The sequence below is a fragment of the Gymnoscopelus braueri genome (genome assembly GCF_963280865.1).
Source record: "Gymnoscopelus braueri genome assembly, chromosome: 15".
NCBI lineage: Eukaryota > Metazoa > Chordata > Actinopteri > Myctophiformes > Myctophidae > Gymnoscopelus > Gymnoscopelus braueri.
Genome location: NC_137620.1, coordinates 25,062,892 through 25,081,474, shown reverse-complemented (window position 1 = coordinate 25,081,474; position 18,583 = coordinate 25,062,892). Strand labels below are relative to the sequence as shown.

At 43.3% G+C, this 18,583-nt stretch overlaps 2 protein-coding genes across 2 annotated transcripts; both read right to left on the bottom strand.

Annotated features, from left to right (window-relative positions):
• Positions 1–1,845: 1,845 nt before the first annotated feature.
• LOC308101991 (ephrin type-A receptor 3) lies at positions 1,846–17,726 on the bottom strand. Its single transcript, XM_080451560.1, has 15 exons — positions 17,510–17,726; positions 17,027–17,088; positions 16,300–16,924; positions 12,921–13,076; positions 11,878–12,216; positions 11,350–11,545; positions 11,002–11,096; positions 10,234–10,347; positions 10,032–10,112; positions 9,609–9,701; positions 8,980–9,101; positions 5,401–5,510; positions 4,119–4,278; positions 3,725–3,861; positions 1,846–2,824 (listed from the first exon to the last, which is right to left on the bottom strand). Exons 1-15 carry the CDS (start codon positions 17,631–17,633, stop codon positions 2,488–2,490), a joined length of 2,751 nt encoding a protein of 916 aa, XP_080307686.1. The 5' UTR covers positions 17,634–17,726; the 3' UTR covers positions 1,846–2,487.
• LOC308102047 (geranylgeranyl transferase type-2 subunit beta-like) lies at positions 6,849–7,844 on the bottom strand (the record flags this gene model as incomplete). Its single annotated transcript, XM_080451639.1, has 1 exon — positions 6,849–7,844. One exon carries the CDS (start codon positions 7,842–7,844, stop codon positions 6,849–6,851), a length of 996 nt encoding a protein of 331 aa, XP_080307765.1.
• Positions 17,727–18,583: the final 857 nt, after the last annotated feature.

Genomic DNA, 18,583 nt, shown 5'->3' with positions numbered 1-18,583 from the left:
TTTTGTGACAACCACACATTATTATTGCAATACTGCAATATTTACAACTGAAAAAAATGTATATTTTTAAATTAAAATTTCTTTAAAAATCGCCGATCTACAACAGGCTCTGAGCTTGTAGATTGGCTATTTTCAAATAGTAGTATATAGGTTTAAAATAGTTAAATTGATTTTGATGCTCTATTAACTCGTTTTCCCCGTGACCCCCTGGAACCCCCTGAAGGACCCCTGGGGGTCCCCGAACCCCACTTTGAGAACCACTAATTTACAGAATACAGAGAGATACTAGAAAGGGGCGCTCATCAGGGAAGCGCATATCTCCGCCAGCCAGGCATTTGGCCTACCCAGCCCGGGTTTCAGCCAGTGGTGGAAGAAGTATCTTCACCTCACATTTTGTACTTAAGTAAAAGTACCAATACCACAATGTAGAAATACTCTGTTACAAATAAAAGTCAGGTATTAAAAATGTACTTGAGTAAAAGTACAAAAGTATTCACATTAAAATATAATTAAGTACTGAAAGTAAAAGTACTCATTACGCAGAAAGTCCCATTTCAGAAGTTTCCAGAAAATAGCTGAGCGACGCGTTGTGAGCTTGTAGATCAGCTATTTTCAAGTACCCTAAGTATACATAGGGCTGAAGTGGTCTGTGCATGTTTTGTAATAATAATCAAAATCTACAAAGTAACTAACTACAGTTTTCAAATAATTGAAGTGGAGTAAAAGTACACTATTTGCCTCTGAGATGTAGTGGAGTAGATGTAAAAGTATTGAAAATTGGAAATAGTCCAGTAAAGTAAAAGTACCTCAAAATTGTACTTAAGTACAGTACTTGAGTAAATGTACTTAGTTTACTTGCAGCATCAGTGTCCAATGAGGCTGCCGATTCACCCTCGCAGCACATTCAGCATTTATCAAGGTTGTCAAGGTCGTCATACAAGATCAATATCAAACCCCCGGCTTCTTGATCTTGACATTACACTGTATGTCAACCTTGATAAATCCTACACATCTGAAAGGCAGTCAAAGAACTCTGCCTCCCCCATCTCTGATCTCTGCTATAACTTTAACTGTGGCTCTCATGTGGCTGATTTTCATGATCTAGCGTTCTAAAGCTGCAATCCACAACTTTTATGTCTTACCCGGGATTTTAACCCTGCATGGTCTGGTCTCCCACACTGCATTTCTACCACTCTGTGGAAATCCCCACTTTCCCACAGGGAGATATGGCACTGTACTACTTGTCAACCAGTAGGTGTCCAACCCGCCACCAGGGTCTAAATGTCTCAGTGGAAGAGAAGGGAGACCAGTCAGACCACTTCCAACCACTGAAGATGTGCTTTACGTATATTACTGTACCCTATGATTGGCTAAAATAACATTAGAAATAATGTCCGGATTGCAGCTTTAATCATCATGGTCTTTTATATGGCTGATTTTCATGTTGTAACATAAAATCATCACGCTCTATTATGTGGCTGAGTTTCATGTTCTAATTTTAACCCCTCATGCTCTTTTATATGACTGATTTTCATGTTGTAATTTTAACATACATCACGTGTTGCCCTCATTTTTGTTTAGTGGAGTGAAATAACTAAAAACGATGCTTGGCTTAGAGGTAAAGATTGTTTATCCTAGACAATTATTTGCTACAAACTGACATTTTTTCCTCACCTTTTCAAGAATTATAAAAAAGGTTCAAGAAAAAATGGTTGATATTTTAATGCCGGAATGAGTCTCAAAGGAAACATTATCGGAAGTTTCAATATTTCAGTATCATTCTGCCCATCCCTAATTATCAGCTGTTAAAAACAATGGCCCAAAAAATTTACAGCAATGTACACATGCCAATACCCACATTTATTTGTATTTATTATTTAATGAGATGGAATAGAAAATGCAAAGAAAAACAAGGCACAGGAAAGCTTATTTTCATTAACAATAGTATCGCACACCTTAACCTACTATCTAAAAATATAAAAAAGTGCTAAGCTCATAAGTGGTTAATACTGCTGTTATTCCAACACTGTGTAGTAACTTTAGCGTGCTTATACATTTCAATGCAGCACTTGGTGCACTTTGCTACAAACATTCCCAAATACTGGCACCAATGAAAATGTGTAGCCAGCAGAGTTTTTCCTGATTCTGCAACATTTCATTCTTCTCTCCGCAGACGTGAGTCTGTATTTCAGTATTACAGACTTATTTCAACAATATACTATCCCTGAGTGATGAGCAAAATATTGTGCAAATCTCATGTCCAGTGCCTGTGTATTTACAATATAAATGATATGTAATAATAATATAGTACATCTCGCATTTTTTTTACTGCCACATAATCCCCCCCCCCCCAGTTTAAAGCCAGTCCACACACACACACACACACACACACACACACACACACACACACACACACACACACACACACACACACACACACACACACACACACACACACACACACACACACACACACACACACACATATCAGTCTCTCTTGACTGCTGAACCAACTTTGACAGACAAAAGATAGCCATCTTCCACCTCATCCTCTTCCACCTCCCTCTTGGCAGGGGGCGGGACGGCACGCGTAGGGGCGGGCAGGTAGACATTGCCCACCGCGCCCTCCTCCATCTCTGGACTGTCTTCAGAGGCGACCTCCTGACAGGCGGCCGCCTCCAGGCCCTGGTTGATATAGTGAGCCTCTTGGCTGGCCTCCAGGGCCGGCAGCTGAGACAGAAGGGCTTTCAGCCTCTCTCCCAGCTCCCTGAAGCCAGGCCTCTGGGAGGGCTCGTCGTGCCAGCAACTCTGCATCACCTCATAGCTGACACGGAGAGGTGGCGAAAGAAAGAGTTTTAAAACATTTATAAAAGAAAGAACAGCAACCAATACAAACAAACCATAATAATTAAATCAAATAGGTAGGATTTAAGTGGTGAAGATAGCCCAAAAAATAAGAGCATTTGTGAAGAAAAGAGAGAGAGAGAGCGTGTGGAGGAGAATATGATTAATTACATGGACAATGTCACCTCTATGTCTCTGCTCACTTTCTCTACTTGTGACTCAAATAAGTCAAAGCCAGAGAGGCAGCGCTGCAGCTAGCCAATCAACATTAGTCAAGAAACCTATGAGAAAATGATGATCTCACATAGCTCATGTTGTCAATGAGGCTACAAGAGCAATGTAGTAGGAGGTAGAATTCTAACCCAGTATAAATTCAAATAAAGCTGGAGTGATGAATCACACACACCACTATGCTTTCTTACCATAAGGCCTCCAGTGGGTTATATAATGACAAGATTGAATACCTAATACCAAATATAGCCCAGTGTGTACATAATGGCCTTAAATGTTACAGTATCTCCAGTGTTAATTTTGACAGCCATCTGAAATTGTTTACTCTTAGTCGACTAAATATCAAAATCTTGTTTTTTTAGTCTTAGTCTTAGTCAACAAAATGAACACTGAGTATCTCTAACCACTTGAACCCTAGCGCCCCTATTCTGGGCATGTCAATTCTGACATTTCGAAAATTAGCTGATCAACAAGGTCACATCTACACACGATCTACACCTTGTAGATGGGCTATTTTTGACGAAGAGATTTAGTGTAGAGGGAAAAGGGAGTGGGCCAAGGATAGAGCCCTGGGAGACCCCGGTCAACAAAGCATATATATCGTTTCAGTGGTTAGACTTGTCTCTCTTATTGAATTGCGAGAACTCACAGCGGGGAATCACAGTCGTCCGGAGGTTTGAGTCTGTAGCCAGACGTCAGGAGGTCTAGCAGCTCGTGGTTGTTGACCCCAGGGTACGGGGTCCTTCCTCTGGACACAATCTCCCAAATAGTCACCCCAAACGACCACTGAAAACACAGGGACATGTTAGACACAGTTTATAAATCATTTAGTTCATGTAGGGTTAAGTGTTTAATTAATTCATTTGAATTATTATTTTTACCCAAAATAGGACGCCAGGTCGAAAGTGGTTAAGAATTTGGACACTTGCATAACTGCATAATTGCCAATACTAATGTCATCAAAAGAGTCAAATAAGGGACTCTTTATCAGTTGGGCTCATGTCTAGCAGCAACAAAATGGATGAGCAACAGAGCAAACTCACCACGTCACTCTTGATGGTGTAGATGGATTCAGACAGGCTCTCCACGGCCATCCACTTGATGGGCACACGGATGGCCACAGTCTGCCTGTAGTAATTGTTGCTCAAGATATTCTTGGACAGACCAAAGTCAGCTACAGACACACGCAAGTCGTCCCCCAACCTGCGAAAGGCAAATGTAGGGCAGATCACTCGTTTTTTTGTACATAATGTACTAGGTACACTTATAGAGAAGGTACAATAGTGCTGTCCTGAAGTGACACACTGCACACTTGTTGTATCTATGCAGTGGGCAGAGATAAAATACACACTGCACTGATGTTCCTGCACCACCTATTGTATAACTCTCTGCTGCTTATCAATCAATCTACATGTGCAATACAGTTAGTTTCTATCTCTATCTATAATGTTTTTACCTATATGTAGTGATTCGCACCGAGCTGGCCTGGGATCGAACCCCACTCTCCCTCTCAGCAAAGCGACACACAACCCACTGTGCCAATAGAGCTGAGCTCGATTGGCAGCGCTGTTGTGGCCGGGCCGAGTTATATCTATATCTACCCTCTCGGTTTTTGGACCGCGTCCTTGCGCTTCACACTTCACGCTTCTCACCGTTCACGACGTCCCTCACATCCCTTGCGTGAGGACCTCACGCTCGACGTCCTGCCTTTTTATCCCTTATCTCTCTATATATTATTTTTTTTATAGATTTTGAATGCTTAGTCTTAGTGTGTGGATAAGGTCGTCTATTTAGTCAAATCGGCGACCACACTATGATTCATGGTGTCCTATCACAGCCTCATCTATTTCCTATCCATGGCTGTGGCAACAACCCAAATTCCCCTCAGGGATCAACATTTATAAGCAACCCTGGCCTGCCTGCAGCATTTCATGGCAGGGTATTGTAATCTGTTCTGTTTACTTGTTAGGTAGATAACTTGAGAATGGATGGGCAGATATTCATGAAACCTTAGAGGGAATGACCAGTAGGCTAAACCAAAGAGATGAGTAACTTTTGGGGCAAAAAAGTCAGCTGTAAAGGTCACAATTGATAGACGCAGAACTAGATATTGTTGTGAGCAGGGTATGATTAATCCAATCATTTTATTTTCTCACATCCTCCCGCCAGCCGTGTCCTTACACGTCCTCCTCAGTGTCCTGTCTGAAGCCATGTATGAATACTAATGCCTCGAAGGACAGAGATGCAGTCTTATCTGAACAAGAGCTCCCCTGTCTATGACCTGGGTGACTTATCTCTCTCAGAGTCACCCTCTTATGGACTCACATGCAGTTGCGTGCAGCCAGGTCCCTGTGCAGAAAGCCCTGGGAGCTCAGGTATTCCATCCCCGCTGCGATGTCAATCATGAAGCGCAGGAGACTCTGGTGAGGCACGAACTGGGAGATGGGAGATATTGGCACATTCTGTGATTTATTTGCTGCTGGCTAAAATTTTGTTGAACATGAGGGTTGAGTATGATAGGGCACTGTGTAACAGTGTGTGTCTGTATGTGTCATATGTCTGTACTTGTGAGGACCAGATATCCTACATGAGTTCAGTCAAGCAATTCTTGGATTGGATATATATCGAGTCTAAATATCAGCAATATAAGCATACTGTATTTGGCTTCAAGTCTCAATTCATTCAGTCCCTGTAACCATGAAAATATTATACTAAATAAATGATCTGCCGAATAGATATTACAGGGAATGAAATAGACTCCCCTAAGGAAATCATATAGAAACAGAGCCCACAGGTGGATGATGCGGTGATAGTGGGAGCGCAAAAAAAAACATCATAGAGCTAAGCACAAACCCAAAGCAGCAGTGGGGCAGCAGCATAGCAGCAGAGCAGCAAGATGGCAGAGCAGCAGAAAAATAAAGAATGAGCAGCAGGGAGTCCAAATATAAGTCCTCTTTATCAGTTGATCCTATGCTTCGTGAGTGAGGAACTGGAAAGTCACATTACCTTTCTCTCTCCTCTCTCATTGTGATCAATAAACACGTCTCACAATCACACTTTTAGCACATAAATGAACACATTGTACAGTACAGCAGTGGTTCTCAAGTGGGGTCCGGGGACCCCAATTCAACCCCAACTCAAGGACCCCTGGGGGTCCTTGAGTTGGGGTTGTTCCACTGGAGTTGGGGTTGTTCCACTGGAACCCCAGTTCCACTGGAACTGGGGTTCCAGTGGGTCCAGTGGGTCCAGTGGGTCCAGTGGGTCCAGTGGGTCCAGTGGGTCCAGTGGGTAAATTAGTTAATATAGCATCAAATGTTTTACCACTTTAACCCTATTTTATACTCAGGCTATTCGAAAATAGCTGATCAACAAGCTCACAACCAGCGCGATGCAACGCTGTTTTCGAACAATGTAGAAAAAACTTGAAAGATTGTGAATAATTTTGAATAATTTTGAAAATATACAATACAAATCTTCTCTACTCGACAAAACCTTGTCAGATGGCAGCCAGGTAAATTTTTCTGCAGCTAAGACGAGTAAGCAAATTCACTCTGCTACAGATGGAGGGGAAAAAACTAGAAGGGCAAACTGAGAACCTTAAATGTAAGACTAGAGAGCAGGGCACCAAACCTGAAATCAGGTACATTACGTGTACAATACACTACGGTCTTCTCTGCAGCAAAAACACTCTCCATACCGTGCTCTGGGGTGATTGGTGTGACTGGGGGTGCATGATGGTGGGGTGGCAGAGTGGTGGATGGTGTTTAAGAGAGTCAGCTCAGTATGTCTGGTTGTACGCCTATCCTCTGGAGAACCTCCTCAGGCATACAAAATACAGGGTTCACTTCCTTGATCAGCGGATCCCCCAGCAGGGACAGACCGGCCACTCCGAACAGGGTGTGGTATGGATCCACCATGTCTCCTGGTCTGTCGGCGAAGCCTCCCGTCTCGTCATCCTGACAGGCAAGAATGAAGGTGCGCAGCTTGGCTTTGTCTATCCAGTGGATTCTGCCGATGATCTTCAGCGAGGCCAAAACCCACCATGAGTAACACACATCCGGGAGCTTCTCGGGACGGCCATTGAGGCCTCCGGAAGGCAGCTGCCTCTCACAGAGCCACCAGCCCAGCAGATCAGCGTTCACCTGGTGGAGCTGACCCGTGATGGACAGGAACCCGGTACAACAGTAAATCTGTCCGGCGTGAGACTCCGAGGAGGGTCGACAGCCAAAACCGCCATCAAAGTTCATACAAGACAACACAAACTCCACCGCCTTGTCGACATCTATCACGTCCAATTGGCCCAGCAAGGCGAGAGTAGCGACAGCGCAGAAGGAAAACCTTGTGTCTATCTCCCCCCATTTGTCCCCTGCAAACGAGCCATCCTCCTGCTGCAGTCCTCTGACATACTCCACTACTTTGTCCACATCGATCACGTCGACGCTGTCATACAAGGACAGGATCTGCACAGCGCTGAGGGTGTAGAGGAGATGAGGGTCATGTCCGATGCTGGCACTGAGGCCCCCGCAGTCATGCTGACAGGACTTGATAAAATGTGTGATCTCCTCGCGATTCATCCTTGGCAGCTCGCCCATCAGGTCCACTGCGGTCAGGCCCCAGTAAAGCCCACTCATCCTCAGGTACTCAGACAGTGCATATTCGTAGTCGTCCTTTTTGGAACCGTAGGCCGCTATGTAATCTGCATGTTTGTCTAACAGCAGCGCGCTTGGAGCGTCATTCTTGATGACAACATCTCTTACTTGGGTAAGCATTTTCTCGCAATGATCAGGCGTCGCAGTTATGCAGCAACATTTATTTGTGAGGTATCAGTTAGGTCATATTGATGACGTCTGTCATCTCCAAATTTGGGCACGGTTTCAGACTGCTCCAGGCCCACAGGCTTCCATTACAAGATTAAAGTCAACCACTTAAACCCTATATACGTAACTTAGTTGCCTGAGTTCCGCTCCCCCCCCCCCCCTCTATACCAAATCTCTTTGCCGAAAATAGTTGGTCAAGCTCAAGCGACTTGTCCGTCCCCCCCAAAATAGGGATTCAAGTGGTTAAATATTTTGTAAAATATCAAATATTTTGTGGAGAAAAAACCCCACTGGAGATTGGCCTACTGCCAGCGTGCACAAGAAATTTGGTCCAGTGGTTTGCGAGATCACACACACACACACACGCACACGCACGCACACGCACACGCACACGCACACTCACACTCACACTCACACTCACACTCACACGCACACGCACACGCACACGCACACGCACACGCACACGCACACACACGCACACGCACACACAGGCCTGCACACACACAGGCCCGCTTATAGATGACTATCCTCCAACAGAGCCACACTGTAAAAACATTAGTCTGCACTCACAGCGCAAAGAAGCAAGAGATAAAGATGATGAACAATATTTGGACTTATTTCAAGCTCCGGTAGCTATACAACCCAAAGTTCTTATCAAAGTTTGCTTTAAGGTTAGGACTTGCAATAGGTGTTACGCAATGAATATAATCTACAGCAGTGTTTCTCAAATATTTTCATGTCAAGGACTCCCAAATTGACTTGGCCGTGGACCACCCATCTGAAAAGATGTTATCTTTTTTTTTTGGGGGGGGGGGGGGGGACAGCAGATTTAGGACACCTGGGGGTGCCCAGACCCCACTTTGAGAAACACTGTTCTACAGTATGGACAGTGTGTGTCTGTGTGGGTGCATGGTGCGTTTGTGTGTGGGAGACCATCCCTGCACCTGTGTAAATGAAGACATATTTGTCTATGCACTGTGCCTGTGTGTGTGTGTGTGTGTGTGTGTGTGTGTGTGTGTGTGTGTGTGTGTGTGTGTGTGTGTGTGTGCACGAAACCGGTTTACATGTTAAAGTACATGCTTCTCACCATAGGAATGTCCCCATAGCGTGTGGCAATAAGGAACCGCCGCAGGTCCCCGTGTTTCATGAAGGGCAGAATGACCAGAGGCACGGGCAGAGGGGAGTCTTGCTCGCTCTCTAGAGTGACCCCTGCAGGACAAACACACACACAGCACTCACACAAGGCTACAGGTGCAGTACAGCACTAGTACTGTGTATCCTCGCTGTCGGGCGTATTTCCATATTTTTTATGTTCTTCCATAAATTAATGCCATCTTTTGTTGTATGCCCGTGTCATGCTGAAGTAGCAAAAATAGCCGTAGCTATTTTCTGAAGAATATTGAAAGCTTTTGAATATTTTTGATAATGACATACACAAAATAGGGAAGCCAGGTCAAAGGTGGTTAAGTCTCCCTGTGGGTTTAATAAAAACTGAACCTATGAAAAGTATTAACAAGAGTTTGTGACTAAATAATAGCTACATTGGATCCATTGGAACACTGGTGGTTATTGATATAATTGATATAAGAGCCAGCTTATTGCAGTGCAGTAGACAGGTTTCTGTTGTGGAGCGGAAGCGCACAGCCTCACCCTGCCTCCTTAATGGTTCAATGAAAAGATGTCATATAAATATGTGGCTATATGGGATCCTCTTACCCAGCAGTCTGACCACGTTCTCGTGATCAAAGTTCTTCATGATCTCCGCCTCTTTCAAAAAGTCACGTAAGTCCTCTTGACTGTGGATTCCAACTGCAGGCACAGGGATGAGAGACCGTAAGGTGTGATAGACGAAGAAAAAAGAAACAAATACATCAAGTCCACATCTGTATTGTAGTTTATAGGCTCCAGTATAGCTCCAGTGGTGGAAAAAGTACTCAATTGTTTGACTTAAGTAAAAATATCAATACTGCAATGTGGAAATATAGATGTAGTGGTGGAGTAGAAGTAAAAGTACAGAAAATTGGAAAGTAAAAATACCTCAACATTGTACTTAATTACTGTACTTGAGTCAATGTACTTAGTTACTTTACACCACTGTATAGCTCTAGTAAACAGCTTTGATCATTGTTGAATAAGCACCTCTCATGGTTTTCACTGCAACTCTAATGACCAGCTCATTCTCTGGAGTGAAGACCCCTTCATAGACAGCGCCAAACTCTCCTGCAAAACACACGTATGTTTTCAATAAACATAATTATTACACTGTAGTATGTTTTGTATTACAATATGGCACATTTTTGGCCTGGATCAAATATTGATTGGGAACCAGTCAGTGACCTACCCTTGCCCAGCTCCTTGCCCAGGGTGAGTTGGTCTCTCTCCACCAGTACATCCTTCAGACTGTCCAGCAGGCCGTCACTAAAGCCCTCCAGTAACTGGACGGCCCCTGGTACCGCTAAGGAACAAAACATTCAATAACTATCATGACAGTGATGAGAGAGTAGATCTGAATAGAATAGACGATCTACAAGCTCACAATGCGACAAGTTGTGAGCTTGTAGATCGGCTATTTTCGGCAAAGAGGTTTGGTGTAGAGAGAAAAAAGAGCAGACAGAGTACAGAGCCAAAGGTCAAGTTTAAGTATTGAGGGTTTAAGTGGTCAAATGTCTAAAAATACACATTAACATGAAACCAACATATTAATAGAAATTAATGTGTAAACAAACCAACAAAAACATTCATTTACACAACTCTGATGGCAGTGCTGTCAAACACGTCTATGAAGGTATCAATGAAATCTATGAAAAGGTTTCCTTTGAATTCTGCAACAATTGTATTCATTTTTTTAGTGGGGGTCCCTGCTTCATCTCTCTCTCTCTCTCAGCTAAGGGGTCCATGGCCTGATTAAAACCTTGAAGACCCCTGCTCTATTGCCAACTTTCCACATTAAGTATTAAAGACAGTGAGGTGAGGTGAGTTACAGTAAGTCTAATTTATAATTCATAGTACAACCATGTAGCTCTATGAAAATAGCGGATTCATTTTCAGAAATCAGTTATTTAGCGTTGTATGACAAAATATAAATTAATGTCAGCATTGTTTTACTTACTAGTGGGCTGGGGGGGCTCAGGACTTGTCTGCTCAGTGCGACGGTACGTCACACCAGGGTTTAGAGGCAAGAGTTCCACCCCTTGGTCGTCATTCCTAACAAAAAGGCAGCTCATTTTCAACAAACACACAACAAAGATGTAAAAACAACCAACAACTAAGTAACTTATTTTCATCAAGCGGCACTGTTGTGTGTTGAAGTATAAATTATAGTTTCATCCAGATGAGGACCCATTGTTGGGGGTCCTAAACACTTCACCAAGACTCAGACTCGAAACACACTGTAAGTTGAAACCCACTGACCATATCAAGGAATTAACAGAAACTAATAAGTGAATGTTCCACACACCTAAGTACAGTGTGTTTACGCCTTCGAGTGCACCCGGCCAGAGGGATTAAAGCCAGTAAGAGCAGCATGCCCCCCAGTATGGCCCCCATCAACATCCACGGAGACAGTGTCTTCTTTTCTTCCTGAGGAGAAGGAAGTACTTGAGGCTCCGTGGTGTTTGGGACAGGGCCGACAGTCACAATCACTGGGATTTTCACTGCAAGACACAACAACACACACACACACACACACACACACACACACACACACACACACACACACACACACACACACACACACACACACACACACACACACACACACACACACACACACACACACACACACACACACACACACAAACACACACACACACAAATGAAGAAAAAAAAAGATGGATGAAATGAAAGTAGTTCTGAAATAAGCCTTACAGTAAGTCATGAATCATTATGGCCACAGGAAGTACATGCTCTGTCAGTCATGGGATGAGCACATTCCATAATGTACCATGATGAGCAACCAGTGACAACATCACCCAGTCACACTCACATTTCTGGATGGTGACAGTGGACACCGATGAATACGCTGCCCTCTGCTGGTGGACCGATATGTTGTTCCAGGCTTGGACAGAGAGACTGTAGTCGGAGTGTGGGTTCACTCCTGCCACGCTGACGGTTGTGTTGGTCAGTCCCACTGAGGCGGGCAGGAAGACCACCTCCCTCCCGCATGACTCCCACCGGCCGGACGACGATCCCTCCCTCTGTGAACACTTTACATTATACATCACCTCCTGTCTCCCCCCCAGGTCGTGGGGAGGGTCCCACCGTAGGGTCAGCAGAGTGTCATTGAGGTGGCGGGCGGTTACGTTGACCGGGGCCGAGGGGGGCTCTGCGTTAAGATAGGAGATGGGGGCGAAGGTATAATTCAACACAGCTGGACCACAGACTGTAATGTTAATTTAATCAGAAAGAAAAAAAAGCTGTTGTCAAATGAAAGATTTAAGAGTATGTTTCACCAAAAAGGATCTCAAAGGAGCACTTGACCTATTCTCAACCTTACCTTCATATAGTTGGTCATCACTAATGTTCATTATAAGATGGCACAATTTCCATCGACTCATTCTGCGACTCATTGGTGGGCTACGGACAGTTCAGAAACCTGCCTGCCATTGATGGGGATTGCAAGCTAATAGCAACTACAACCTTTCTCTTCCTGGAAGGTTAGCAGGCTGAAATGGAGGCCACTGTTCTTGCATTAATAAAAAGTAAAAATACATGTTTAATATCTTTGAAACCTGCTTTCCGATGATGTCCCTGGTAGGCAGGTATCTGAACTCCTCTTCTGAGACACAGATCGAGCAGACAGAAATGGTGGCATAGTGAGGACCAATTATATGACGATAGGTCCAAAATGGTAATTTAAATGCAGAGCTTTTCTAAAAGTGACTAATAGAACAAACAGTAGATGAGACAAATAAAGCAGAAGTGTATTTTATGCAAGCTCATTGATGTTTCAGATTTCAGGAAGCCAGTGGGACATTAACCAACTCATTCCAAACAGGTGACTAAATATCTCCAGTACCAGTCTCTTACTTGTGCATCCCAGTAGGTATGGGTCAGCTTGCAAACGGCTGTAATCGGGAAGACAGTCACATTTCTCTGCTCCCTCCATGGTGGTCCTGCTATTGGGTGGGCACGGGAGGCATCCTCCAGGCTCACTGGCTGGTTTGTAGTAGTCTGTTCGACAGGCTGGTAAAAAGCCCAAGTAGGGTTAAGGAAACGATACGTTTTGTATGCAAATGTAAGCGTTATTAAGTGGCAATTTTACTAATTTGTTGCCTCATGCATTTTATGCCTTAAACCACAATCGTCGTTCCCCAGAGTAAACATGATATTGTCTATAACTATGACAATCTCTTTTTTTAATATTTAGCAGACGCAACTTACAAAAAAGTAAAAGTGCCAGATCAGAATGAACCCTAGCCCCTACGGAACCTCTCCCTCCGCTATGTAGCTTCGGAGCTATACAGCGGAGGGAGAGGTTCCGTCGGAGCTAAATGAACCCTAGTTAATAATATATATATTCTACTGTGTATACTTTATTTGTTTTTAATTTTTTGACTTGTTTTCATTTTTCATTGCAATTGTGTCTTATTTGTTTGTATTGTCCTTTGTGTTAATGGTAGGCCTACAATGAGATACCAGGGTTGTGGCTCTTTCGGAGCGGGAACTTTGGGGGGGTGGGAGGGCTAACATACATTCACTGTTTTAGTGTTTTTGTATGCCCTTTGTTATAGACCTGTATGTGAAAATATAAAATAAAAAAACCTTGAACAAAAAAAAAGAATGAACCCTAGTTAATCAACAGGGCGAGTGGTTGAGTAAGAAAACCTACAGTACCTACGATAGAAAGTAGACATCAAACCTACTTAGCATCTGGTATGAAAGCATCTATCAAAATAGACAACAAGGGCAGCCGTGACGATAATAGGTGAGTGCTAGAGGATATGAGAGGAGAGTTTTCAGACTGCGGTAAAAGATGGGGAACTAGAAAAAGTGCTCCTCGGAGCACAGGTCTCCGCCAGGCCAGGTAGATTATTGTGGCCTCCTGGTGGCGCTATAATAGGAAAATATGTGAAAAGGGTGCCATTTCTTCTTAGGCCTTTCAATCGGACACTGCATTCATGATTTGAGGCATTTTGTTCCAAAAATGTGTTTTGCTAAATTAGACATGCTGGTGGCGCTATCACAGGCCAAAGTGAAAAGGGTGGCATTTCTTCCTCAGCCTAGTGGGAATGTGCGTGCAAAATTTCACGAAAATCGCATGCTGCCTGCTGCGTTGATGATTTGAGGCATTTTGTTCAAAACGAACCAATCCTGCAAACTTTGGAAGCCAATCTTAGCCAATCAGGATGGAATATGGGAAATCCGACAGATCCGTGTTGATCACATGACTATAGAGATACTGTGTACCGATTTGTGTGAGGTTTGGACAAAATCTGTAGGAGTGATATCCAAAATGTGTTTTGCACAAGTCGGCCTCCTGGTGGCACTATAACAGGCCGATCTGAAAAATTCGGGGCAGACGTTCGGCTTTGGCATCCAGGGAGTGTGTGTGCACAGTTTCGCAGCGGCAAACGGTGCCAGAGATTAGCTGCTCGCAGACAGATGGACACACGGACACACGGACGGACACGTGGACGGACGGACAGGGTGCAAAACATACTCTCTCGCCATGCCTTTCGGCCTGGCGGAGACAATGATTGACAGAGGGGGGTCAGAGGACATTCCACAGCTTGGGGGACAGCACAGAGAGGAGTCTGGGCCACCTGGAGTGTTGGCCATGGTCGTCATAAGGAAGGGGAGGGATATATCAGTGGTTCCCAAAGTGGGGTCCTTGAGGGGGTTCCAGAGGGCTCCCAGTGAAATAAGTTAATATAGCATCAAATTCAGTTTAACCACTTGAACTCTATATACAGTACATCGGCTATTTGAAAATAGCTGATACACAAGCTCTTTACAAGCTTTTGGTAAATTTGGACTATTATTGAAACATTTTAACAACAGGGATCTTGTATCTTGGTCTGTAGCCAAATACATACATTTGGGGGTCCTGGACATGAAAAAGTTTGAGAACCACTGGAGCAGGCCAGCTGGAGTGTTGGCCATGGTTGTCATAGGGAAGGGACCTGTGTTTGCTGATCATTGCAAGGACTCAGGATCATTATGCTGCAGGTAGCAGGGAGCCATGCCCTTGGCGGCCTTGTAGGTCATCACCAGTGTTTTCAACTGAGAGGCATGACTTTCATCATCATGGCATCAGTCCAAAGTTTATTTAATGTCTTCACTCTCCACCTTGCACAAAATGCTGCAGCCAAAGTTTTAACTGATTCAAACAGACCAGATTACATCATCCAAATTCATGCTTCTCTTCACTGGTTCTCTAATAGGTTTTCAACGGGGTTGGAATTGGTTTAACCAAGGCCGATTCTAATGCTTTCAAGATTTTTTAAAAAGCTTGAAAGTGATGTGTATATCTGCTATTTTTGAATAGCCAACGCAAAAATCTAAAATGACAGATGCTTTCCTGGTTTTAATGGGTTAAAGATCTATCCAATCTCTATATCGGATAGTGCTGCAACAGAGGAACTTCGGCTGGTATCACAACCTTCTTTTAAATGTATTCTTGAAGCCTCTATTTATATTTTCTTAAATGTTATTTTAGTTTGTACTGTGTATTTAATACAATAAAATAAAAAAAATATTTCTGTTTAATCTCAACAGGACGGTGAACAGAGAGACAGGAAAGGCAAAGGCAGGAGAGAGAGAGGAGATAAGGGGATTTGAACCTGAGCCAACAGCAGAAGGACTATAGCCTATTTTTGTGGTATGTGCTCGTACCAGGTAAACCACTGGGGCACCCCTAAATTCATGATTTATTCCTTTTATTTTATCAAGTTGATTATTTATTGAATCATTCATTATTAAATTAACAGTTTTTTGTGTGTCTTAAAATAAAATAAAAATATTACTATATTACTATAAAAGGACGACTTCACCCATTTTCAACCTATCTTCATATAATAGGTCCTAGCTGATGCTCCTGACAAAATGGTGCCATTTTTCTCCACTAGGTCTATGTCTCATTGGAGGGCTGTGGACAGTTCAGTTTTTTGTTAGATTTTTATTAAAGCGATAACAATGGCTTTCATTATAGCACACTAACTTTCCAGGAATAGAAAGCCTGCAGTTTCTATTAGCTTGGATTCCCCATCGATGATGTCACTGGTAGGCGGGTATCTGAAGTGTACACAGCCCTCCTCTGAGACACAGACCGAGTAGACAAAAATGGTACCATTTTATCATGAGCATTAGAGTGGACCAGTTATATGACGATAGGTTGAAAATGGGTGAAGTCGTCCTTTAATAGTACTCAATTATTACTGATAATGTAGTGTTGTCATGGACATACCTTTACAGGTGTCGTCCACTCTTTCATGACCGGTTCCACAGACACACTCCCCCCGCAGTGGACTCCATGTCCCATCCACGGTGCACTCCCTGATAGGAGGCGACACCTCCACAGCTCCCTTCACACAGGAGCCCGTCTGGGGCCCCGACTCAACTCCAGCCTCCTCGAATGCTACGAGATCACTGACAACCCCAGTGCACCTCCTGTAGTACACTCTCACAGATGCTACGAACACACAATTCCCCGAGTAGGAGAAACCGAGATGGAAGCCCCCCTGTGTGACTGTCCCCAGGTTTAGAGCCAAACTGCGATTCAGGTAGTCACTTGATATTTGTTCTGTGGTGGCCGTGCCTGGGAACTGTCTGTTAACATGGAGAGATAGAACCTTCCCTCTGTCATGCCACCTTGTGAGCGGTGTGTTTGATTGAAACCAGTGAACCTCCAGTGGAGACTGTATTTTAGATGGTTCCTCTTCCTGGGCAAATGCAATGTCCAACAGCAGGCGGGAGGATTCACCGCGGTCGATCCACTGGCTCAGTAAAGTTCTGCGACTGTTGATGTCTGTGCAAGCTTGGTACACCAGTACTGCAGTCTCAGAACCCAGCTTCAAATTGGCTACGCCCCACTGGTTGTGATATAAAACATACAACAATACATTACTACACAGCCAGAAGTGAGTCAAACTCAGATACTCGTTCATTGTGTGCTTGGTTTGGAGAAGACTTACATGTCTGGGTGGATTGGAAGTCCATTCCCAGTGGGCCAGTTTGACAGAATTGAACAGTTCCACTATGTAGAGAGGAGAGAGCACATTGTGTCCCTGATTCATACATTTCTGTACAAAACCTTTTCGCCTTTAGGGAATAATAGTGCATGGTTAAAACCGACAACAACCTATTTATAACGTAATACTTTTAGACTGACTATATGAAGTTGATTGCTTAAATACACATATACTGTAAAGACATTCAGGTCCTTCATCACAGGTCTAACTTTACATATTTGGAGATAGTCTTCTTTCGTAAATTAAATACTTTCGTACAAAAGTAGTGAAATAGCCGATCTACAAGTTCACAACACGTTATAATAATAGCAAAAAAGGAACGGTTTTGGAGATTCCACCCGACAGCAACAATATAATACTTGCTAACAATACAGTCTCACTTGACACAAGTTGTCCAGTTTTGTGTGAAAACACCTGTATACTCACCATCTTCTGATCTAGACTGGCCAGTGAAACCAAGAAAACATCCACACATCCAAAGTAGTAAGACAGACATTGTAGGAGTAGCTAGACAACTTCTCAATCTTCCAATTACTGAATTGTTTCTCATAAATCCATGTCAGATCCACTGTAACTGTGAGTATGTTCTGGCATGCCAGCCAATGTAACCACCTTAGAGAACAACAAGGAGGAATGTGCCTTGCCTTGTGGTAATGAAACTGCGGTACTTCAATATCCTCCTCCCTCGCTTTAGACTCGCCTCCACTGTCCCTAATGACTTAGCTTATCTCATTGTACTGTGTTCATTGTTAGGACACTGTGAGTTTAGGTCAATGCATAATACTCTTTTCTTTTCTTTTATTGTCTTTTTTCTCAAACAGAATAGGGACGCTATTCCCTCTACACCAGAGATTTGGTGTAGAGGGGGAAAAAGGAAGGGGCCTAGCATAGAGCCCTGGGAGACTCTGGTCAATTAAGTATACAGCGCAGTGGTAGCCAACAGGTGGCCCTTGGGTGATAATATATGGCCCAGCAAATTATTTTGTAAATCAAACTCTCACGTCTAAAAAACTATCCAAAGTGTTTTTCACATGTTTAAAGCACAGTACACACCAATGATTCGCAACTAGTAAAGGAGTTCTTGCAACCAGTTGGTGTGTTTTGCAAGTTGTTGCAAGTTGTTTCAAGTGGTTCAAGTTGTGACTATCTACTTATTAACCTTTTTAGCAATATTGTTATTGTAGATAAGGTGGTTTGTCGCATGTTTCAGTTCCTAAATTATAGCAGTTGATTGCTAAACAGTTTAAGAATAGAAATGAGTTTATAGCATAAAAACTCTTAAAGTTGTAAAAAATAAATAAAAGAAGAATAGAAATGTGTTCCTGTTTTTAAATTGTTATGATAGATATGATCTTTGTTGTTTAAATCACAGACAAATCACAGATAGTTCAGTGGTAAAGGGAGATAGCTTAGCTGAACCCAAATAGCTAGTAAAAGCTACTCTATCAGTCGATTGGTCTGTCGAAATTATCAAGCGCCAACAGAGAGCTGGTTGAGCGA